Source organism: Musca vetustissima, unplaced genomic scaffold (genome assembly GCF_032173495.1).
Source record: "Musca vetustissima isolate MV318-11 ecotype Yass unplaced genomic scaffold, APGP_CSIRO_Mvet_v1 utg65606, whole genome shotgun sequence".
In the NCBI taxonomy this organism is placed as follows: domain Eukaryota; kingdom Metazoa; phylum Arthropoda; class Insecta; order Diptera; family Muscidae; genus Musca; species Musca vetustissima.
Genome location: NW_026886862.1, coordinates 35534 through 62361, shown reverse-complemented (window position 1 = coordinate 62361; position 26828 = coordinate 35534). Strand labels below are relative to the sequence as shown.

General features: G+C 35.6%; 1 protein-coding gene across 1 annotated transcript in view; it reads right to left on the bottom strand.

Moving 5' to 3' along the window:
- LOC133334345 (Ig-like and fibronectin type-III domain-containing protein 2) overlaps positions 1-26828 on the bottom strand; it is a gene marked incomplete at its 3' end in the record, with an annotated part of 80316 nt that overhangs the window by 19179 nt on the left and 34309 nt on the right. The window contains exons 9-10 of the mRNA XM_061542635.1: positions 9354-9522; positions 2629-2761 (exon numbers count right to left, since the gene is read on the bottom strand). Of these exons, the coding sequence (XP_061398619.1) occupies positions 2629-2761; positions 9354-9522 (302 nt within the window). The remainder of the gene's footprint in view (positions 1-2628; positions 2762-9353; positions 9523-26828) is intronic.

Sequence of the window (26828 nt, the reverse complement as noted above, 5' to 3'; positions counted from 1 at the left end):
TCATTTCAAGGACGACATACTTTTGAAAAGCTGGAAAAATGATAAATGGATGTACTTTCACTAAAATAGAAAATAGGATTTGAACAAACCCTTTATATCACTTGGCAGACCCGATTTTAGCCTTATCTTTCTCTCTGTTGTCCGTCTCATGAATTCACAATAGACATAGCTTCAAAATTTTGTACTGACATTGCCACTACTCCTAGATTCTATGGTGTAACACGATTTTATAGTATTTTAAGGATATCAGACATATTTTCAACCGAATTGTCTTTTATCTAAATATTGGTAGTCAAATTCATTAATAACCAGTAAGGAAAGTAGTAAAGTCGGACGGGGCCGACTATATGATACCCTTCACCACTTTGGGTACATTCAACAGATGAATCCTAAGAGACGTCACATTTTTAACGAACCAGGAAAATGAAATTGGATCTATAAACATGTCATTCTGCAACCTATACTAAATAGAAGCTAAATCTAAATCTGAACCGATTTCAGGAAACATAAACCACCTAATTCATAACGATGTGCCAAATTTCGTGCAAACCGAAAGATATATAGGGACTTTAGTCGACCATTTACATAAAATCGGACGAAACTATATATAGAGCTATATTTAAATCTGAACCGATTTACTCGAAACTTAACACACTTCATTCAAGACTCAATTCAGTACACTATGCAAAATTTCGTGTAAATCAAAAGATATAAAGAGACTTTGGTGCACCATTTACATAAAATAGGGCGAAACTATATATAAGAGCTATATCTTAATCTGAACCGATTTTCACGAAACTTAGCACACATCATTCTAGGCCTAATTTAATACACTGTGCGAAATTTCGTGCAAATAGAATTATATTTAGGGACTTTGGTGCATCATTTACCTTAAATCGGACAAAAATATATACGGGATCTATATCTAAATCTAAACAGATTTTCACGAAACTTAGCACACATCATTCTAGGCTTTGTTCAGTACGCTGTGCCAAATTTCGTGCAAATCGAAAGATATTATAGGGACGTTGTTGAAATCGGACGAAACTATATATGGGAGCTATATCTAAATCTGGACCGATTTTCACGAAACTTGGCAGACACCATTCTAGACCTAAATGATTAGGCTGTACCAATTTTCGTGCAAATCGAAAGATATATAGGGACCGTTTACATTAAATCGGTTTAATATATATATATATGGGAGCTATATCTAAATCTGAACCGATTTTTCTCAATTTCAATAGGGTTCGTCCTTGGGCCAAATAAGTGACCTATGCCAAATTTCATTCAATTCGGATAATAAATGCGACCTGTACTTTGTTTGCAATTTAACATGGACAGACGGACGGACGGACATGCGTAAATCGACTCAGAAATTGATTCTATGCATATTCTCAAAAGGAACCATGGGTCTATCTCGATTATATTTCCCTGTTACAAACATATGCACAAAGACATAATACCCTGTACCACAGTGTGGTGAAGGGTATAAAAAGTATCAATATCGGGTATATGTTCTTGTAGTCCCTATATATGGTCAATGTCCATTTTCAGTATGAATTTACTCAAAATTGATATTTTGGGTTATGATTCGGTGGCAAATTTTTCATGTTTAGGTATATCAAAAATTCTAACAATTCTATAATTTTTCTAACAGGAGTGGATGTAAATAAAAATTCTGTTTTATTGCTGAGGACACGCGTTTTCACAGAACATATTTTGGTAAATAGTTTTTAATAATTTAGGTATTTTTGACTTTATTCGTTTTTAATTGGGTGGAGAAAATGTTCTTAGAGCAATTTATTAACACTGATTAATTTTTACATTATACAATTTTTAGGTTTCTGATATTTTTCATTTCCTGTGAAATATTCAATTTTCACACAACCTCTACACTGGTATACAACCGAACATTAAATTGGAAGACAATTGTTATATTGATAAACGTTCATCGAGTGAAGCATTGAATGTGGTGGAACTATAGATTGTTTGCTGGTATTGATGTAACGTTTGTTGTGCTTATTGTTGCTGTCATTATTGCTTCGAAGCAAATGAACTCTGTGTAATTAAGAACTTGACTTTTGCTTTACACTAATATATGGACATGAACATCAAATACCTAGTAACCAAAAGGACACAAGAGATCAAATGCAAAGTCAAGTAAGAGGGAATAGAAAATGCAATAACATGGAATGGCATATTAAAATTCTAGATTTATTACAACAACAACATGGATTGTTTAAGAAGGCCAGTAGGATTGTAAAAACGACAACCGTAAAAATATGAACAATCTTCCATAACATGTTTGCTTAATAATCCATTACTATGGCAACAAGGCCACTTTGTCATGAAAGTCCTTTTTTCACAAAGTACATCATTCTGCCCAAATGACTTATTATGAAACCACACACAAACACTGAAAGAGATTTCATATACAAAAAGACCACAAATATATATTGTCATGAATGTTGAAGATAATCTCGGTGACTTTTCATAATTAAATAATACCGGACAGAATCAGAATTTGTCCTTCATCCTTCGGCTATCTTTATGTTCCTTAACACATTTGACATTTCTCTTGTGTCCTTGTCACATTGAAATGTATAAACGTATTTATGTACATACCTGTAGGTAATTTTCTCGTGAGGATGTGAGTATTCTGGTGGTTGCCATGTCAACTGCATCCATGTGGCACTGTGAGCAATTATGGCCAGTGAATGTGGCGGTGAGGGAGCAGCATAAATATGTTGTTGACCATCTGTAAAATGAGAATGAACAAAAAGACAATTATGTAGTCTTTACATCAATAAATCGTAGTGGAAAATATAAGAGGTATTAAGAGGATGTGCGGAAATGAGCATAGTATGGTAATTATAGTATTTTTATACTATGAAACATAAGGTAGAGTGTATATTATTTTTTCTTTCCGTTTGCAGCACTTCGAAATAACCATCGGAGACCCCATAAAATATATTTAGCGATTTAGCCATGTCGGTCGATATTGATCGCAATAATAAAGCTGGAGATCTGAAACAGACATTGCAAATGGAATATATCTGTCCAAGTTTTGGTATATCCCCCGGTACTCCCAATATTCGGCTTGTTTTTAACCGAATCAGCTGTAATTCTGTATTTTTGGTATTCGGCGAACCTTCCTACTAAAAATTTTTAATATTGACCAAAGTCTTGGAGTAGTCTCATTATACCAGAATTATCCAATATTCGATATTATCGGCGTTTTAATTGTTCTTCTATACTCTTCACCACCCTGAGGTACAGGGCATTATGTCTTTATGCATATGTTTGAGAAGAAATGTAGCAAAGCGTATTGAATTCAATATAGAATAAAAAGAGTTAAGTTTTATTGGAATCGGATGTGATGTAGATATATCTCCAACGTATATTTTCATCCGTTTTTATGTAAATGACGCACCAAAATCCCAAGGTTTGTCAGATTGAGACGAAATTTGGACTAGCATTCCAAATTAAGTCTAGAATAGCATGTGTTGTGTTTCGCTGAAATCGGTTCAGATGAGGATGCCCCACACAGGTTATGCAAAATGTCCACAGCTTGTCAGACATTACCGTGGTGGCACCAGGATCTGACCAACTCCTATCATAGTATCCGTTAATATACCACCCGTCTTAATAATATCTGAATGCCGCACTTTCCTTAAACATGGCAAATCTAATTAACAAAGTTTCAGAGATTTGTCCAGTCGCCGTTTCAGTGAGTTGCCTATCCCCTCAGATCCTCGGGTGAGAAAAAATCGTCACTAATGCTGACGTACGATCATTACCAGCTGCAAGTATATCTGAAGAAAGACCAAACATCTCAGCGGAGGCGACGGTATTGTATAATGAACGTCACAAGCTTCGTCGTATCACCTTTAAAGACCTAAGGAGGACTTAAGAGGACTTACTATCGAAGTCAATATTCTGGCCGGAAGAAGTAAATTATGGACAATGGTTCAGCCATTCTCTAACCCTGGATGAAATAACAACAACACGGTTGCCATATTTAAAGGCGTGATTGTGGCAGATCCAAATAATTGACCGTGTTTTTTTAATACGCAGTTAACACAGAGTAACAGTGTGAAATAATAGCCCTCCGAGCAAAAGAAGGTACCACCATAATATACGAAGGAAGATGTTGCAGATGTCATCAAGAACAAGAAAGTCATCCATAGGGTTATGCCATGATTGAATTTCCATGGTAATGCTTAATCTACTGGATGAATCTGATCAGCCCTATTTGCCGTTATGAAACTTAGCACACATCATTCTAGGCTCCATATGGGAGCTATATCTAAATCTGAACCGATCTTTCCCAATTTCAATAGGGTTCGTCCTTGGGCCAAATAAGTGACGTATGCCAAATTTCATCCAATTCGCATAATAAATGTTTACAATTTAACATGGACAGACAGACGGACGGACGGACATGCATAAATCGACTTAAAAAGTGATTATATGCATATTCTCAAAAGGAACCATGGGTCTATCTTGATTCCTTTTGCCTGTTACAAACATATGCAAAATACCGAAAATTGGGGGGTACCCTTATATGGGGGTTACCTGAATAAATTGACCTATATTTATAATTTATAGTGGAGAGATTTGTTACCTAATAAGAACTCGACGTACCAAATTACAGTCAATTCGGTCGAAAAATACGATCAGAACCCCCAAAATACCAAAAATTTGGGGGTACCGTTATATGGGGACTATCAGAAAAACTGGACTTATATTTATAAGTTTTAGTGGAGTAATTTGGTACCCAATAAGAACCCAATGTACAAAATTTCAGAGAATTCAGTTATAAAACGAGCTCAAGAACCCCAAAGTAGTACAAAATGAAAAAAATTCGCTGTTGCAAACATAAATTTACTGTGAAAAAAATTCATTTCGGGGGGGCCGGGCCCCCAGGGCTCCCCCCTGCGTACGTCCCTGATTGATGGTATATGTGAGAGGATCAAAGTCTACATAGCTGATTCTGCGAATTTCTTCCAGCTAAGGAATACTAAAGTATCCGCCACCAAATCCACAGACACACTCTTAACTACTTGGAAGACATAAACTACTTAACATAAACGTTGATGGAGAGCAGAATGTGACCACAAACTATGTCAAGTCCTTGGACGTAACTTTCGACAGCCATTTCAAATCATCCGCGCAAGTCACAAGCTCAAAACTAGGACGAAGTCCTCTATTTGCCGGCAGTGTGATTTGCGAATGTATCTAATACACAGTGGGAGAATATACAGACCCGCCCTGAGAACTGCAACAGGATGCCTTCTCATTACACAATGAGGAGACGAAGATCATACCCGTCCATCGGCACAATCAAGTGTTGTCGATGCATTACGTACTTGGTCGGAATCACTCCTGTCATAGTCTTATGGATAGTCTTCCTTCACTCAGGCACGCCAGGAGAGATCTTCATGATCTATAGAGAAATCATGAAGTAGAGACCAGAGGTAGTACCTTGAACCTCATATCAACAGACTTATCTGGCAGGCCTGGATAGCATTAATATAGATGCAGTCCCCTTGGCAGTAGATCAATACTCTCAATACCTCGGAGACTATCCACCACCATAGAAGAGGGGAAGCAGCTGTTTGGACAGACATGAGTAGTATTAGCATGACTGCCTAAAAAGGCAGACATTTCTAAATTCAGTGCATACGAAATGTACTGTTTAAACAAGTCAAAAAGTGTCAGTCGGTGTCGCCGACAGATATACAACTTCAGCCTATGATTAAAGGAGAGGGCCGAAGGGTTCCACATTTTGACTTAATGTAGGTTTGGTAGAAATAATAGGTTTTGCAAAGTTTGGTTAAAATGGAACACTCCATTAGCCTTAGATTGGATTTATAAGTATTGAAAATTTCGACACTATGTGGGAAAGGTACCAGAAGGAGTGGACTAATGGATCCCATATTCGGACTTGATCTAGGCTTGGTGTTCATGTAGCGAACATGGTTTTTAAATAATAAAGATAGTGAATGTCTTACTGTGGGTCTCTTGTGTAAAAGAGAGAATATTTAGTTAAACAGGGATCTATTTTTGTCTACAGTCCACTTGAGATAAGAGATTATTTTGGTTGAATATTTGTACACAATAATAAGATAGGAGTTTTCTATTGCCACTTGTGGTATGTTTGGGTGAGATTACGGGGAGTAATCTTCACTACAGACTGATAAGCATACGTAGCGTGCTTGCCACATGGGAGATAAATAATTGTGTGTGTCCACTCCATTTGTGATAGCAGATGCACTCTCTCTCTCTCTCTTTTACACATTAGTCTAAGATAGGTTAAGTCATATTGTAATACTTAGTTCTTAAGAATCACTTTTTATTCAAATAAATCAGTGTGTAAATGCACAACAAATAAGAAACATACGTGCTATCACTCCGCGGACAGTATCCGCGTAAGATCCCTAGTTTTCATTGGTCCTTCGAGCCGGATCAGAGACCGATTGTGGAGGAAATTGATGCTGAAGAATTTGCCTTAAAGGTCAGGGAAATTCTCTCAGCTTGGAGGAAATCCAAATAGAAAAAAATTAATTGAAAACAGAATGCCGAGTCAAAAGGAGACTGCGGTGAGGAAAATGGCGGTGACGGCGAGACATTTAGCTAGTGAAGGTTCAAGTCTGAGTATAGCGGCTACAGATGAAGATAAGCTAGGCAGAGCCTCGGCACCGACCCTGGAGTGGGAGATAAACAATCTATACAAATAATATTAACATGTTCGCAGAGAATATCGATCGACTAGATGCGACTGTGGTACCGAAACTATATGACTTTATAGAAAGTCTAGTGAGGGACGCATCCGATGAAGTAAAACGTTAACCGATGGTGCGGGATCGGTGGATGGAGATATTGGAGAAGAAATCCAATTTGGCAGGAGGTTTTAGGCCAGTCCAAGAACAAATGGGCAGCCTTCGAAGAGCATTGGAGGAGAAAAGTCTTGACGTGGCGGAGTTACGGGCAAGGAATAAATAGCTAGAAGTTGCTCTAAAAAGATCGGAAGACGCCAATGGTTGCCTTAAAGAAAGAGCACAGGCAAGTTATAGAAAGGCTAGAGATAGATACCTTGAATTGCACTTTCAAGATCTCAAGCTTAAAGATGAATTGGTTGCGGCTGCAGAGAAAGCCCAGGCAGCAGAAAAATCCTGGTAAGAAGAGAAAATGAGGCTTTTGAAAGAACTGAATCTTTCGGAGAAGGCACGAGAAGCAGCAGAGGCCGAACGTGATCAGTTGGCCATACGAATGGTTGCCAACGACAAAAAGGAGCGGGAAGTAAGTAATATTCCATTTGCTCAAAGTAATATTCTATTTGCGCAGAAATTAGCTCCAGTCGGGTTGGCCATGAAAAAGAACGATGCGGTGGCTGGTGCGGAGAAAGCAGTTATGGAACAATGTCCAGTTGGGAAGTTGAAGCCGGCGAACAAGGAGCAGGTACATAAAGAAAGACCAGTGGGTACTTGTTTTGCCGGTGGGACGATGAAGCCGGCGGAAAATGGCGCTGAACCCACAACAAAATGTGAAAGTGGTGATAAGCAGAAACCGCTAGTTACGGATGTTCCGGTCAGGAAGATGGTCGATATAAATCGTGGAAAGGCGGCCGGGAAGTCGGATCCAGCAGTCAGATGCAATACGCAGCCAACGTTAGATGGCGCACCACGTAATAAAGAGGACGTGCTGCCGAAGAAGAAAGAATTTGGTGCCAAGAAAGATGGTGAAGCAGAAGGGGAAGGGTTTCCCAAAAAAACGAAGTCTGGGGTCAGAAGCGGGGACAAGCTGAAAAAGGAAGCCGAGGCTATGATGAGGTTTGCAAATGGCACAGCCTGGAGTACGATACTGACGTCCAAAGATGTGAACAAGCCACTTGGAAGCCGTATGATCGAGAAGCCGACGAAAACTATGGCCAATGGTTCTGGATGGAAGATGAAGCCGGCAGACAAAGGTGGAGGTGCCGATATTAGAAGCTGGTTGGAGAGATGGCGGTGGTACCTGGAGGCGATCACCTAGCTGTTTTTTGGTTTCTTTATAATTCAATTTTTGATATTTTATAATTTTTATATCTTGGAATAGTTTATATTTTATATTAATTTTCTGGCCCGAAAGATGTTCACGTAGCGAATATGGTTTTTAAATAATAAAGATAGTGAATGTCTTACTGTGGGTTTTTTGTGTAAAAGAGAGAATATTTAGTTACACAGGGATCTATTTTTGTCTACAGTCCACTTGAGATAAGAGATTATTTTGGTTGAATATTTGTACACAATAATAAGATAGGTGTTTTCTATTGCCACTTGTGGTATGTTTGGGTGAGATTACGGGGAGTAATCTTCACTAAAGACTGATAAGCATGTGTAGCGTGCTTGCCACATGGGAGATAAATAATTGTGTGTGTCCACTCCATTTGTGATGGCAGAAGCACTCTCTCTCTCTTTTACACATTAGTCTAAGATAGGTTAAGTCATATTGTAATACTTAGTTCTTAAGAATCACTTTTTATTCAAATAAATCAGTGTGTAAATGCCCAGCAAAAGATACAGACGTGCTATCACTCCGCGGACAGTATCCGCGTAAGATCCCTCGTTTTTCACTTGGTAATGATGATAGGTTGTGCAAAGTTTGGTTCAAATCGGATAGTCTGCTCGCATGCTATTATGAAACAAATTTTTATCACAATTTTGAACATTTTTGTGGGGAGGTACCAGCAAGAGTGGACCGATACTCCCCATCTTTGAATCTTAACCATGCCTGAAAGAAATTGTACGATGTGCAAAGTTTGGATAAAATCGGTTACTCCTTTGAGAGTTATCGTGCGCACCAGACGGTTAGACGGACGGACATCTGTAAATTGACCTCAAATTGTCTGAAACGAATTTGGTCCCAAGAAACAAGGAGTCTGAACCAAATATAATAATATAAGGCACATGTTTGCCGTATCAAAATGGGCTGTGTGTACAATAAATATGCCACCCATCTTAGTATGGAGCATATGAAGTTTCCAATGAATTCAATCCTAACGTAAAATATCGTTAATTTTACTTAAAAATTCCACAGACTATAACAATACTGCAATTGGCAACTACAGTCCAGCCCCACAGCACAACATGTCAATATTTGCAATAATTTCCGACCAATTTTGTGTTGCACTTATCATTGACTTGTAATTAACAAATTTGTCATTTTGTCACAGCAGCAGAGATTCTCTGTATTCGACAAATTTGTAGTTGTTTTTTTATTTGTTACCAATTTTGTTGATTTTGTTGTTGTTTTTATTGTTATATCAACTATTCATGTCCAGCAATTGTAATTAAAACTAAATTTACCTTTTTCATCACTGGCACTGCTATTGTTCTTCGGTTCGGTGGTGTTGATTAACAGCATCGATGATGGCAACGATGTGCCATATTTACCGCGTGTCAATACCATGATTCGATACAAAGCATGCGGTTCCAAATTTATCAAATCGATGGATGTTTCATTTGTGACCAGCTCCTGCAAAAAAAGACAACAACAAAAAAACTTTAGAAAAACAACATGAGGAGGGGGTGTTGCGATATGTTGGTGGGTTGTTTGGCTTTTTTTAAACAAAACCCAAATTCGTAACAAAAAATTCAACAATGACCAACGACCGACTACAACACAAATTCAACAAAATCTCTATATTTATTCAGTGTATTTAGCACTTTTGAGTAATTGCAATGTAACAACGTTCTGTAATTTGTGGTATTTTTTCGCTATGGAGTTTTTTTACCCAGTTTTGACTGACCACCATGATTGTTGATTGGTTGTTGGGTTGTGGTGGTATGATGTTGATTGTTCTATAGCGACATGTTCACTTGGACATTTTTATTCGTTTGTTGGTTTTATTTAAGTAAATACCATTTAAAATAAGTTGCTTTTGGTCGGTCTGGTGGTAACATTTTAAGCCCTTTTAAGAGCATTACATGATGTTGGGAACAAACGTACACGCACACTCTCACACACCAACATTGTCAATATTTTATTAAGGAGTAATGTATAAGGGCTTTGGGCCAGCTTGTTTTTAAAGTTAGTGGTATTAACTTTATGTAAAATAGTACAATGCTCATAGTATGTAAAATTTGAAGTTTTAATCGGATGGCGATTTATTTTTGTTTTACAACATAAATATTTTTTTATATAACATGTAAAACAGAAGCTAATACGAATGCTAGATGCCCTACAACATGTGATTCAAATTTATAACGTATGAGTGATGATTTCCGCATGGAAGATTTACTAAAGCATTGACTTAGCAGAAAATTGTCAATAATATGCCAACTAAGTGTCCGTAAATTAAGCAATTGAGAAGATGGGGCCTATATGGCCACTCCCTTTGGAACCTTCTTTACAGATGATACAATTTTTGATAAAAAACCTATGGAGACTTTTGATATGTGGCGTTTGATGTCAATGAAGGTGCTCGTCCTAGTCGCCCAAGCACGTCAACAACCGATAAAAACATTAAAAAACATATCAGAGTGTTATGCCATGTACAGACGAACGTTGTTCGCTCTATCATTCGTCGTTCGACCCTTAATTATGAAGTAATTACTTAGTTCCCATACAATTTTTTTCTGAGCGAACACCGATTTTTGTACGTAGTTCAATTCGAATCACTCTCCAAACAACAAAGAACTTTTTCTCATCCCTAACAATTGAGAGCATTTATAAATAAATTAATTTTTACATCTGGAAAATATTTAAAGAATTTTCAAACTTTATCAGTAAAATTGAATCAGCGAATATATATCTGAAATTGTTAAGTTTGGAACTCCTTTTTCCTATTCCTAAAACTAAAGCCACCGAAGAACGGAGAGCGTTCGAAACAATAGATGTTGTTCAAGTCAGTTATTGATGGTTAAAAAACGGACCATTTTTGATCAGACCTTAACGGCTCTTGTTTCGTCAGACCTCGAATATAAAAACAAATAAAAACGATGTTCGACCGGGCCGTAATATTTTTAGCCTCCACCATAAAGTTGACATTCAAATTACTAAAAATAATTGAGGCTCCCAGGAGAAAACTCATGTTATGATATCAACTTGAACCGAAAATATGTTTTATGGGTCGATTACGGATGGTAACCAGAGTTTAGTGGCGTTGCCAGTTGCCATATTTGAATTATGGATGGCAACTGTTGTCAACTTCAGTTGCTTCAAATAGAATTTTTCGGCAACCATTTATTTCTGGTTGCTGCTTAGTCGTAATGGTTTAAACTACTACAAAATGGCGAACATCTTCTTTTGGGACCAGGATATGTACGTGTATGCCATCTATACATCCGACAAAACCCGGGAACTTTGTTTTCGAACCAAAAAAATATTATTCTTCCCCTTTTCCTCCTCTGTTAATTTGGAAACCATCCATATTTTACACAGTTTTTCCTCTATTAGCCGGACAACTTCGGTCAAAACCACCGACATTGTGGATCGAGCTATGCCAAGGTTGAAGTCATTGCCTCCACAAAAAAACCTCAGAGCTGCACACACTTTTAAAAGAGGCATATTTTGGTAGCCGAAAATACGCCTTAAAGCTAAAATGAGCAGTTGATTGAACATGTCTCTAAACATTAACATCTACTCACAGTACGGATGGTAGTTCTAATGGAGTGGCGTTGCCAGTTGAAATCGCAACTGGAGTTGCTATCCATAATCGACCCATTAAATTCTCCAAATACCGAATACGGCTACCGTTTTATTGAGCTTTGCCGAAACGGGGATCGATATGGATAATTTTTGATCGTGATATTTGGCACTCCCGAAAATCGGTAGGTGTCTTTATATGGGGGCTAGGCGTAAATCGATTTAGAGCAAACGTGATAATCGATATTCGGTATGCCTCTCTATTCAAAATAAAATTCAATCAGACACCCGTTCGAAATATATATGGAAGCTATGTCTGCATCTGCACAAATGTCAACAATACGCAATAACGACATTGCAGTCTAAATTTGATACGTTGTGCAGGATTTTCTTTCAGTCGGACAAATATTGAGTGTTTGGTGCATCATTTAAAACCAGGAAAGTAATAAAGTCCGACTGGGCCGATTATATGATACCCTTCACCACCTTGGGTATAATGTACATATGTATCTTTACAATTGCATGTCAATGTTCCTTCGAGGGAACATATCGCGCCTTTCTGCAACCTATGTTAAATTTACTTTCATTCGGGCAGATTTAAAGTCGTTTGCGTACAATGGGACAAATTTAAGGAAAACGATTTATAGCAAAATTGATATACCCTATTCGTCGCACTGTTAAAAATCAAATCTCAGTCAGACATCCGTTCGAAATACATATGGAAGCTATCTGCACCAATTTCACAAAACGTTATAACGTCATTAAGTCCGATTAACCGATTTTCACGAATCTTAGCATACATAATTCTAGACTCAATTCAGTATGCCGTGCCAAATTTCGAACAAATCGAGAGATATATAGGAACTTTGGTGAACCATTTACATTTAATCAGACGAAAATATATATGGGAGCTATATCTAAACCTGAACCGATTTTCACGAAATTTAACACACATCTTTCCAGACTTAATTCAGTACGCTATGCCAAATTTCGTTCAAATCTATAGATATATAGAGATTTTGGTACCCCATTTACATTAAATCGGTCGAAAATATATATGGAAGCTATAACTAAATCTGATCCGATTTTCATGAATCTTAGCATATATCACTCTAAACCCAATTAAGTACGCTATGCCAGATTTCTTGCCAATCGAAAGAAATGTAGGAGCTTTGGTGCTTCATTAACATAAACTCGGACAAAAATATATATGGGAGCTATATATAAATCAGAACCGATTTCCACGAATGCCAAATTTCCTGCAAATCGAATTTGGTGCTCCATTAACATTAAATCGGACGAAAATGTATATGGGAGCTATACCTAAATCTGAACGATTTTTCTGAATTTCAATCGGATTCGTCCTTGTAGAATTCGACTCAGATTCTATGTATATTCTCAAAAGGCACCATGTGTCTATCTCGTTTCCTTTTGCCTGTTGCGCTGATTTTCCCTGGTGGTGGTGGTATATATATTCGCCCAACAATAAAATTTAATATACATGAAAACAATAGTCAAATCAATATATCTCCAAATGATTTGGAAATAAATTGTTACTTCACCAAATAACTCTACACACAAAGATGTTACAACCCATATCCATTTAAAGTCGTTTTTACTCAAATACTACAAATAATCTCAATATAAATAAAAATCATGCAGCAACGCATATCTTCAATAGTATGTGACACGATGAGTGCGCCAACACACACATTGAAATTGCCCCAGAAAAAGCAACGACAAAACGCAGTAGCATCCATTTATGACAAAAAACCCACTGACCAAATGCCATTGACTTAGATACATTGGAATTTATTTGGTCTTGTTGCCGGTATTGCTTCTTTTTGCGTATTATTTTTTATTCACATTTGGCGTTTATTCGAATTGTTAGGCGACATGGTTAACATAGTTGTCGTTGTGGACAGATCTCTCGGCGGAAAACTAAATGTGTAACCAAGTTTATATGGTGTTTTCTTTTTTGAAAATTGTTGTGAGGTTTTTTCTTTTCGCCCATAGTCGGAAATACAAACAACCATCTAAAAATGTAAACAAAGTGATGAAGTAAACAAAACAAACGCCATTACTGGTACAAGGGTACCAGTACGTGTGTACCTGTGAATTTAAAATGGTTTATTTGAAAGAATCACGAGGAGTTGATAGTGAGTGGAATGTATTCAAATGATTTTTATAAAACTCGAGGTTGAATAGGTTTATATAGAAGAATTGGTTTTCGAATAATTTTTTTTATCTCCTACAGAATTGGAAATTTGGAAATAGTTTAGAATAGAAATGGTCAATGCGAATCGGAAATTTTTAAATAGTTTAAAAAAAAATAGTCAATGCGTCCATACGCTTCAAAATAGCAAATATCGATTTGAAACTTTATATAAAGTCTACATAAAATCAGTAGGAAAGGAGTAAAGTCGGGGGGCCGACTATATGATACCCATCTCCACTTTGGGTATATTTAACAGTTGTATACCAACAGACGTTAACATTTTGAAGGACAATTGGACGAAATGAAATATGTAACTTTTACCTATAATTGAACCGACATAAATTAATCCATACACATGCCACTCCGCGAACTATGCTAAATTTAATTTCATTCGAACGATATAGAGTCGTTTGTTTACAATGGGACAAAAATTTATATCGATTTAAAGCAAATTTGAACTACGCTATTCGATATGATGCAGCACAGCGGACTTTTCAAAATCTCAATCGGACCGCAGTTAATTATTTGGAGTCCAATTAACATGGTATCTCGAAAAAATATACGGAAGCTATATATGCATCTGCTACAATTTCTTAGAAACACAATATAGCCATTCTAAGCTCAATTTGTACTTGTTGCAAAATTTGCTGAAAATTTATGGGTCATTGGCGCATCATTTACCTTAAATTGGACGAAATTATATATGGCAACTATATATAAATCTGAACCGATTTCAATAGAACTTGACTTAAGTTATAGTAACTTCAGAAATTTTTGTAAAATGTTGTGGTAATCGACCTAACTTCGGGTACTTGGTGCATCATTTAGTTAAAATCGGACGAAAATATATATGGTAGCTAAATCCTAATCTGAACCAATTTCATCAAAACTTGACATACATAATAGTATACTAATTTTAGTACATTGTGTTAAAGTTTGTGGCAATCGGCTCAATTTTGGGTCTTTGGTGCACCGTTTAATTAAAATCGGACGAAAATATATATGTAGGATATAGCTAAATCTGAACCGATTTCAACAAAACCGTTGTGCAAAACTTTGTGCAAATTGTCCCAACTAAATCTGAACTGATTTTCACCAAATACAATAGGGTTCGTCTTTGGACCAAATAAATGAGCTTTGCCAAATTCCATGCAATTCGGATGATAAATGTGACCTGTATTTGTTTACAATTTGACATGGACAGACGGACGGACAAGCATAAATCGACTCAGAAAGTGATTAAATGCATATTCTCAAAAGGAACCATTTGTCTATCTCGTTTCCTCTTGTCTGTTACAAACATATGCACAAATACATAATATCATGCACAACAGTGGGGTGAAGGGTATAAAACGTATAGGATTTCTACGATTTGGAAACCGGAACCTTATACTATATTAGTTATACTTCCTGCTTTTAACATCCACCATAAAACTGAGAGTATACTAACCGCTTTAAAAGCCATAAACCACCATAGAAAATTCCCGATCGATTATGGGCATTTCGAGTGTCCACCTCATGGAGGAGGGCATAAAAAATTCGGTCTGGCCGAACTTAACAATGCTTTTAATTGTTTATCGGAGTAGGAAAAAGTTAAAGATGGACGAAAATCTGATCTGCTGGGTCTAGAACTGATTTTGAATAAAGATTTGGACTTTAAGCCTTATGAAGTTCGGCAATAACTACAATGATGTCAACAACGTCTGCCTATGCTATCCGAGAAATCAATGGAAAAATAATCTTAGATAATAATAATCCAGCTCGGTGGCTATGCCAGCTAATAATATTGTCGCACGGAACACTTCAAAGTTTGTTGGTCATTATGACTTGATTTTTCCAAAATAAGGTTTAATTTGCAGTTACGGTGTTGTATGCTAAATGATATTGAACTAGAGTATGTTGTGACAATTTTCTTTAGGACCATGTGAAATTTAAAATCTAAGCCACGGTCGTCAATTCAAAATCTCAAAGATAGTATTCTTTAGATTATCAAGATGAAAAGCATATGATCATGTAATAATATCGTGATGACAATTTGACTGATAATGTTTTTGCTTGTTAATAGCATACTTTCCTTTCGCTTATTTTAAAAAATCAAAATTTGCTCTAAATACTAAAAATGACACATCCAATTGGAAAATTCCAAAGACACTGTGAAGTTTCACACCAACTACATAAAGATCATGCCAGTTTCTTTCCAAACAAATGTCTCTGCACAACTACAACTTCCAATACCACCAATTTGTAAATATTTGTGAAGCTGGTTGTGTTTTCTTTTTATTTTGTCTTTATTTCCCGCCATTTTTTTTTTATGCGAAATATAAAGGAAGAATGTCGAGTTTTTTTTCCTGCACATTTATCACCATTCCCCACAACGGTTAAACCTATTCCCAAACGTTAAACGCAGTTTGTAAATCACTGGATTTTATTGGATTTACATTGTGTGTGAATTGTCATACTAATGTACTTTATACCATGAATCCGATGCCGCACACGCGCACTCACACACATTAACACATAACTAAAAGGAATAGGACATATGGTCGCAGGAATGTGTTTAGTTTTTCGTTATTCTGCAGCCATGGATTGAATGGGCTATGATGGGAATTATATTGGAGGTGGGAGAGAAGCCAATGCATGTTTCATTCTTCTATGTTCTATTTTCACTGGCACACACACCTCCACTTGTTTTTCATCCAATACAAATAATATAGGATTTGTGAACAATGTTGCATAAACCTTAAATAAATGGTTTAAACGGCTGATCATGATTTATATTAATATCAACGTTTAATTCTACAACAAGAACAACAGCAGCAGCAACAACAAATTGCCAATGTTTTTCGAAAAATAAACTACCAACGTTCCCATGATGGCATCATGCGATGGCCAGCTAACAAAGTCAAAGCCATTTGAAATGAATAAATATGGTCGGCCGGTCCACCATTAACATATGACCGGATACATTACCATGTCGTGGGTCATAAAACAAATTGGCTTAGATGATACTGTATGTGTATGTAGATGCGAAAATGTAAATGAAAATCTATATGCATACATAGATGAAGGAATAGAAGAAAGACTGTATGGTGAATTAAGGGGACCCCCCATTCTCGGGGTCAAAATTTTTGTTGATATAATTCGAATCTACACTGTTTAAGGAATGTCTCTACAAAATTTCAAGTGAAAATCTCACGAACTCTTGAAGATATAGCCGATTTATTGTGTCAGCATCAAGAGACGGCTGAAGGGCTTCTCAATCTTTAAACGCGTTTTTCTCTAAACATATTTTTGCGAATGGCGGGCACGATAACTCAAAAACTAATAATCCAATCGGTTCCAAATTTTGCAACGTTTCTCTGGGAGTGTATAGCTCTCGTATGAACTAGGATAAAGCCAATCGGTGAAGAAAATAATTTTTCAAATGTCCACCATTTTGTTAATTTTAGAGCGAAGTCAATAATCCTAGTTCATACGAGAGCCAGACATGTACTCTTTCTAACACCGTTTGAATTTTCGGTTTCCGATGTTCCAGTGAGGAGTTATCATGCCCGCCATCAAAAATAAGGACTTTTCTTTAATTACAAAAAACAACAACAAAACAATAACAAATTTTTTTTGTAAATTATTTTTCTTCTCTTTTAAATCTTCAATCATATATGTGCAAAGTTACAAACCTTAACAAGCGTTGGTATTGATTTACCAGCCCATTGAAAATCTTGAAAAATTAAAATCGAGAATGGGGGGGGTTCCCTTAATGGAGGAAAGTAATTCACTTAACTATAAATGGGATTAATTGATGTCATTTGTGAAGAGCAATTACCCGTTAATTTGCTATGTGAAGATGAATGTGTGTACTTTATTACATTGCACTATAGGTCAAATGACCACTTTTTCTGTGCAAAATTAATAGCGGCTACAAAATCATAGTATTCGACATGAAATTTGGCCCAACTGATTTTTTTGCTACTTGAATCGTTATTGTTGAATTTGGAAGAAATCGGTTCAGATTTGGATATAGCTCCCATATATATTTTCGTCCGATTTTATGTAAATGGTGCACCATACTGCCAATATTAGTCCGATTTAAACGAAATTTTGCACAGCGTAGTGAATTCAGTCCAGTTTGACATATATGAAGTTTTCCTTGAAATTGATCCATATTGAGATTTTAGGTAAATGGTGCACCAACTTTCAATATTTATGCGATTGGCATGCAATTTTCTTATAGATTTCAGAATGCCATGTATATGGCTTTTATTGGCTCAAATATCATATTTTGTTTGTTCCCAAAGTGGTAAAGGGTATCATATAGTCGGTCCAGTCTGACATTTGATCTTTCCTTACTGGTTGTCTTTGAAAACATTCATCTTTCTGTGACATTTTTCCAAATTATGTGCTAATTTTAAGCAAAATAAATGTACTATTTGCTTTAAAAATTTCTCTTTTTCATCCGAAATGTTGTCGACATCAATTTTGCTCACTACATGTTTGAAAACAGCACTAGGTTTTTTCTTTTTGTTACCTTCTTTTCGCCATATTTCAAAAAGTTCGATTTTTTTATACGGAGGTTGCCTAGATAAAAGAGGCATTACTCGCAAAACGCAAAAAATCGCAACTTGAAATACATTTAAATTAACTCAGTACTTATCACTTAATTTAGGTGCAAAATTTCAAAGAGGTCATATTGGGTCATTTTTTTTAATAGCCTACTGAAAGTCAATCTATCAAATTACTTTAACTTTATAAAGTCTTCATAGACTAATGGGTTATTTTCAAGTATAGGGTAGCAAACATAAAAATGTTTTAATTTATTATAAAAATGCTCACTTGTATCTATATTTTTCATTTTACACTAATTAATTATTGTAAACACAATCGAAATAATACGCACTCAAAGTTGACTAAGCCCCACAGAAATATAAGCATATTTATAGAATAAATTGTATTTAGCGACTTGCTCGGCCAGCTGTGTAACGGTACTTTATATTTAGCACAAATAAATATCACGTGTCTCTGTTTTAGAGTGTTCTAAATACAAAAATAACAACAACTCGTGAAGAACGACACTTTGATTTTTTTCAATTTTGCACAGAAAACCCGGTCATTTGACCTATAGTGCATTGGGGAAAATGTGTCTAATTTATGATATTCATCTATTTTTGTCGGTTTTTAGGGAAAGAATAAAAGACTTACAACTTTGAAACACCAAATTGAAACTATTCTTCAAAGAAAGAAAATTTCTTTATCTTTGGTTTATTTCTATCATCTTAAATTTTTTCTATAAATTCCATAAAAAATGGACTCATTGGAAATAGTCTGATAGATGAAAATTTAACACCAAATTACGGACATTCAGGTAGGAAAACTGGACTAGGGACTTTAACATTCTGAAATTTAAGTTTACTGTTAAATAACATAAAGCTATATAGCGAATTTGATGATTTTTCTATTATCCCAGAAACCGGAAAGCCAAATTCTGTCTCTTCTGTTGGAAAATGATATGTCAAAACATGGACCAATAAGGGAACATTTTTGTATACAAATTTTTTACACCCTCCAAGAAAAAGGAATTCCAAATTCAGTCAGATCGATTCGAAAATTGGACGAACAATTCACTACAACCAATTTTCAATACCAAAAATATATGTACATAGCTTATGTTTCGGGGTAGCCCCACATAACGGGTTTGGGCACCTATTTATATCTAATTGGTTGTAATTTGTTATTTTGGGTTGTGGTAAATCTTCCTTCATTCCTTTTAGGGAAGACTCATATAACGCTACACACCAAAGATTGGCATTTTGGGAAGCTAAAGCTTTTGTTTAAACCAATTTGGGATTCTCATTGAGTAGAAAATGTCCCTACCAAAAATGTTCAACGTTGGCCTATTCTTCTATTGGTCATCATTGTATGGATGCCCCATATAACGCTATATCCCAAAGTTGAGTAGTTTGGACACGTACTTCAACCAAATTAGCTGCAATTTTATATTTCTGATTCTCATTAAGTAAATAGACATATCGATTCCTGTTGAATAAAAAATAAGTCAAAAAGTGCCGTTTATGTTTTCTAACAAGAGTGTCTGTAATTTCGAAAACTATTTTTTCATAACACCATAACATAACCCCATATAAATATCCCGATCGACATAAAGAATTTTTGACGCACTCCACTTGTTGAAGAGTATAAAAAGTTAGGCCCTTGGAGAGATGTTGCTTCAAACCCAATCATCAGATTTTATGTAGGATTGTTAAAATATTACGATGTACAATCAAGGGATGAAATTGGACACTCCATTAGCTACAACTGAAATTTACAAATTTTTAACCCTTTGTGAGAAGGTACCAGAAGGAGTAGAAGGGGTGGAACGAGGTTTGGTAAAAATTCCGTCCAGATTGGAGAAATATAACAATGTTAAACGAGCGGACTTTAGTAAATCTAACATAAACTGTATGAAACTTATGAGCAAAAATCTGAAATTGTGTGATCGATACATTACGAGAAATCTATCAGTACAGCCATCTGCCGAAAAAATAATGGATTTCTTTTTCTCTAACCTAGTATTTTATCCAAATGAACCAATATTATTGATTACCCATAAGGCTGCGGATTAACAAATGGTACATTCTGAGGAAGAAAACACTGTCCACCCAGGTCGGATGACAAATCAATTCCCAAAAAGTATTTTTGAGACGATGTGTACTGGAATTGTCATATACACAATGCTTCGCCTTCTCTGCAAAGTTTTTCGAAATTCTCTAAAGACTTCAAGCAAATAAATTGGGCGACTGTCGAATTGTGCGTTTGCGACCATTTGTTCATGGAATATCGAATGTATGCTGTTGAATGAAATACCCAAGGCTCTCACTGTATATCAAATACATATATTATTAATCCACGCACGGCATCTGTGGTCTTTTCCGATCAAAAATTATCTATATCAGTCTACTTTCGGTAGTTTGATTTAAAAAAATGTAATTCCAATCTTGTAGAATATTTCCCAATAAATATATTTCACCGAAATATTTAATTTTATATATTCTGGCTTATTTTGAGATCTGAATTTAAGTGCTAAGTAAAATCGAATATTAATTTTAGAGAAGATATTGGGATGCACAACAGGCGTACTCTATCTGAATTCTATGGCTTAGAGGACATATTATCTTCTTTAATGGTCAATATTTGTATGAATATTTCTTCAAACATATTATTCATGATCGGTCGACATATTAAAGACCCCCACAGTAAATACACAAAACATATGCGTTATTTCGAGAAAAATATTTCCTTTTTGTTTTTGACACCAAGCCACTAACATTTTATGGTATGTCAACCACCAGGTTTCCACTAAAAATTGTTGTTCTCGTTGTTGTTGTTGTTGGTGATTCAATTAAATTGGTGTACCGTTTCATTTTTCAATCAAATGCTAAACATTTCAAAAATGTTCAAAATGGAACAAGGGTTTTGCACTATACATGTGCACATGAACCTAAGAGGAGAAGCAGTAGGATGGCAATTGAGAATAACCGCTATGTTGTTGTTGACATGGGTGTGAGTATACAAACACACAAGCGATTGTATGTTTGTGTATGTCCGTGTGTTAATGTGTTTTTTGTTCCCAAATAGTTTAACAATAATGGTGTCATACACAGTTGGCATTTTTATAGACGCCTATAGGTTTTCGTTGCTGCCGTCGTTTTTTTGGGCCACGTTGTAAAATGTTATGTTTTTTTTTTCAAACGCATTTGACATTCTGGCTTATAGGAGGGCGAATCGGATGTCGGTTTTTTGCAAACATTTAGCTTTACATTTCTAATAACGGTCCATGTATTAATATAGGCTTCATATAAAGGTCTCGATTAATTCTAAATATTTCAATGGTTGTAGGGGCATTTTCCAACCGTGTACAATGTAAATATTTGGTCATATCCCCACATACAAGGATTCTACCTTATTAAAGGTATAAAAGTCAATTTTTTGACATAGCTCACCAAATTTGGATTCCGACCAATTATAGGCATATTGAGTACCCACCTCGTGGAAAAAAAGTTCGACTTGGTCGAACTAACGCCATTTTTTCTGTATTTCCAAGTTTCACTCAGTGCAGCAGCGATATCCAAGCTTATAGGAAGCTGTGTAAATGTGTGTGTGTGTGTGAAGGGGGACATGTTCGCGTACACTTGTCCACATTTAACATTTATTATAGTCACATCCATAGAAATCCAGCTGCAACCATTGCAATGATGCCCTCATTCACGCACACATACATTTGTGTGTGTTCCATTCCTAGAATGCAATCTTAGCTATACAACATGACACCGCGATCGCAATACAACACATTGTCATGGCTATAACTCATATACTCAAACAGGCTGCCGACATTAAGGGTGGATGTCCGAATCGATTTTTTTTTTATTTTCTGCCATGAAGTAGGATTTTTATATTTAAGAACTTTTCGAATCTTTTTATGTGCCACCCAAACACATTTAATTTTTTCCCCAATTAACATTCTATACACCCTAATATCCTTACGTGAAAACAGATTTCAAATGGCCGTTTCATGGTCTCATAAAACACTACAGGAACACTAGAGAAATTCGTGTATAACAACAATGACTACGAAAAAAATACATTCAACATGCCACCAAATTGTACCCCAATATGTGCATGTACACACACATATACATACATGAATCTGTTCAAATGCATTCTGACTAACACATACCACCACCACCAAACTTCTAGTGCAATACGATGAAACATCACGAAATGGTTTTAAATTCACTTGACATGTCGCATCTGTACGTGCAACACAAGTTGATTGCAATTGTCATCTGTACGACGAGCATGTTGTCCGTCTCATCATATATGGCGCACCCGAATTCTACGTTGTTTTTATACCCTTCACCACACTGTGGTACAGGGTATTATGTCTTTGTGCATATGGTTCCTTTTGGTTCCTTTTGAGAATATGAATGTCCGTCCGTCTGTCTGTCTGTCTGGCTGTCCATGTTAAATTGTAAACAAAGTACAGGTCGCATTTATGATCCGAATTGGATGAAATTTGGCACAGCTCATTTGTTTGGCCTAAGGACGAACCCTATTGAAATTGGGAAAAATCGGTTCAGATTTAGATATAGCTCCCATATATAGTTTCGTCCAATTTAAAATAAATGGTGCACCAATGTTCCTATATATCCTTCGATTTGCACGAAATTTGGAATATCGTACTGAATTGAGCCTAGAGTGATGTCTGCCAAGTTTCGAGAAAATCGGTCCAGATTTCTATATAGCTCCCATATATAGTTTCGTCCGATTTCATCTAAAATCGGTCCAGATTTAGATATAGCTCCCTTTTACTATAGATTGATTTTAAGTAATTGACGCACCAAGGAACTAATAGGCTGATAGGAGCAAAACGTTCTGAAATTAGTATAACCTAGCCTGTGACAAGTTTGTTTGAAATCGCTATATATATATATATAATATATATATATATATATATGAAAGATTACAGAACTAAAGTAATATTGGAATTACGTACTTATGGATACGAGAAGCACTAAATGGAACTAAATATGGTACAATTCGTTTTGTGTGAGCGGGAATCATAAAATTTTGGAATTAAAATTAAGGATTGGACTGTAGAATGAGACATGGAGTTAGTTTATATATATATATATTATATATATATTATATATATATTATATATATATATATATATTAAATATATATATATATATATATATATATCCGATTTCAAGTAAATTAGGCATCAAACTTCTCATGTTAGTTCTGTTTAATATATCCATAGTGGTGAAGGGTATCATATAGTCGGCCCCGTCCGACGTTACTACTTTCCTTACTGGTTATTCATTCATGTTCCTATTGCTGCGTGGTACATGTTTCAACTAAAGCTTTAGGATTAGTTGGGATTGTCACATTGTCGTAACGCAAACAATAGAAAAACAACGAAAAAATGATAAATGCGCTTAACGTCCTTAGGATATGATTCAAAGATAACAAGTCAAACATGTAGGTAAACAATGGGTAAATTTGATAACAATGACTTTAAGTGCTATAAAGATAAATGAGAAATCGACATGAAAACCGATCTTTTTATTGTTTAGGACGATAATTGAGGAAATCTTAAATGTCTCCATTATTTCCAACGCCTTCGACAACAACAAAACAAATAAAAAAGCGGTCGGGCCAAACTTTGCATTCCCTCCAAGATAGGTATACCGACAGTTATTTGAAATGAAAATATAGGGAAACATACGAAAAAGTGGACCTCTATCGACAATTGTACCAGGTGGTTGTTTTAAAACATGAGGATTTTTCCTAAAATCTCAAAACCCCAAAACCTGGACCAGTATTGATAACGCATTGTAGGATGGAACATTTGTATAAAATCCTCAAAATAGTGCAACTTTGATAACGTCGTGTAGGAATTATCATTATATGAGGGCTGTGCCTAGATGATCGATATACCTAAATTTCGAACATAATCTTTAAGTATTGTATCTCAATACCTTCCTTCAGCTAAATGTGCACCGATATGTTCCATTACGTTCCATCGACATTCCAATTTTTTATATCGCTATCATCCGAAGGTAGAATATTTACAACAGATGGCTATACCGTATTAAGATTCGAGTGCAGAATATGCATACTATGGTGGAATACTGGGACTACAACAAAACGCGGAAAATCGCTTGACTATCTTAATATATAAAAGAGCTTAGTGTTAAGTGAGTGAGTGACTGACAGATCATCGCCCAGACGAAACGGCTGAAGCTAGAAGCTTGAAATTTTGAGTGTGGGTTGTTGTTGGTATTTAGGCGTGAAATAAGAACGGTACGAAAAGTTCTAAAATGTACCAAATATGGTACCCTTTTTATTAGGCGAACGGGAAGAGCTAGGATTCTGAGATTTGGAATGTGGATCACTGATGGAAAGTTAGAAAGATATTCAAAAGGGTTTTTGAAAATTCGACCTATAAGTGTACTGAAACTACTAAACATTACTAAATTTAGTTCCAATTTTGTATATATTGAACATATATATCTACAATCTTGAAATTTTATATAGAATACAGGTTGGAAAGTAATATTGATGTATGGAAATGGTTTAAAAAATTCGTACTTATGTGTATAAAAAGTACAAAATGGTACTAAATTTGGTACCATTTGCATTTATTTGAGTGAATAGGGATGGAATGCTGAAAATAGGAATTGGGATTACTATTATGTACTCCAATAGTAATCCCATTGATTGAGGTAGCATTAAAAAATCGTACTTATGTGTACGAAAAGTACTAAATGGTACTAAATTTGGAGCAAGTTGGATTTAGGTGTACGCATAGAGCTGAAGTCTTCAAATTGAGAATTAAAATGACTGTTGGAGTGTAGGATTGAGGTAGTTTAAGAAATTCGTACTTACTGGTACGAAAAGTTCTATATGGTACTAAATTTGCTGCAAACCTGAAATTTGGAATTACGATTACTGTTGAAGATTGAGCTATAGAGCTGGACTCCAGACTTTTCGAATTAAAATTACTGGTGTGTAGGAAAAAAGTACTAACTGGTACCAAATGGTTTATATATTGTTTTTGTTGGAACGATAGGGCTGATATCCTGAAATTTTGAATTAATATAACAGTTTGAGTGCAGTATTGAGATATGTCGGTAGTTTTGAAAATTGGTAATACGTGTACTAAATGGTACTAAATTTGGAACAATTTAGATTTGAGTGAACGGATGGAGATGGAAAACTTAAATTTGGATTGAAAGATTACAAAATTAAGGTAGTATTGGAATTACTAAATATGGAAATACGTTTTGTGTGAGCGGGAATCTTAAAATTTAGAATTAAAATTAAGGATTGGAGTGTAAATGGAATTTAGATTAGTGTTGAAGTGTAGCATTGAGCTATGGAGACAACTTTGGAAACTCGAATTTATGCGTACGAATAGTAAATAGAAGAGAAAAATAGAATTTGCAACAATTTGGATTTGGGTAACGGAGAGAGCTGGAAGCCTTAAATTTAGAATGTGGGTAACTGACAGAGAGTTAGAAAGAAGTACCAATGGGATTTTGGAAGAACCTGGTACTAAATTTAATCTGTGTAATAAAATAAAAAAAGAGATTTCGGAAAATAGTGCTTATGTGTATGAAGGATACTAAATGGCACTAAACTTGATATTAGATGGAATTCAGAATTATAGTACAACAAATTATACAGTATTCAAGATTTCGATATGAAATATTTTTTTTTTTTTTGTATTCCCTTTCTCATACGAAGTAGCGGGCACTTTGCTAGTTTTAAAATAAAAACAATCGGACTGAGCCGACTATATGATACCGTTCAACACATTGGGAATATTCAACAGGTGTATACTCGAAGTCGTCGCCCTTTCGAAGGATCATTGACATGAAATCGAATGAAGTTAAATATGGGATCTTTATCTAAATGTGAACTGATTTAAATGAACCCATAAACATTTCATTCATTTGTTACAAGGGGACAAAATTTTATCCTAATCGGCTTAACCTTGGGTCTTTGGTGCACCATTTGCAAAAATCTGACGAGAATATATATGGGAGCTATATCCAAATCTGAACCGATTTCAAGAATTATACTACTAGTACGCTGTGTCTGCTTCATACATGTATTAAGAAATGTCCATATTTTAAAGTTACATTTCTATAATTTTATATACAATTCATAATTTTAACTACTATGATTAAACGCTAAACCACTGTTCTTTCAAGTATTTCATATTAACCAAGTCAAACAACAACAAAAAGAAACCCAACAGATTTGGTGTAACCGTTTCAATTGTAAAATGTTTCCGGTAAAAATGTTATGATGGTGGCGCTAAAATGCGTGAGATTGGGGGTTCAAACGCAAATGTGTGTTTGTGTGTGCAAATCCATGCACACAACTCCATGTGTGTTATAGGAGGAAA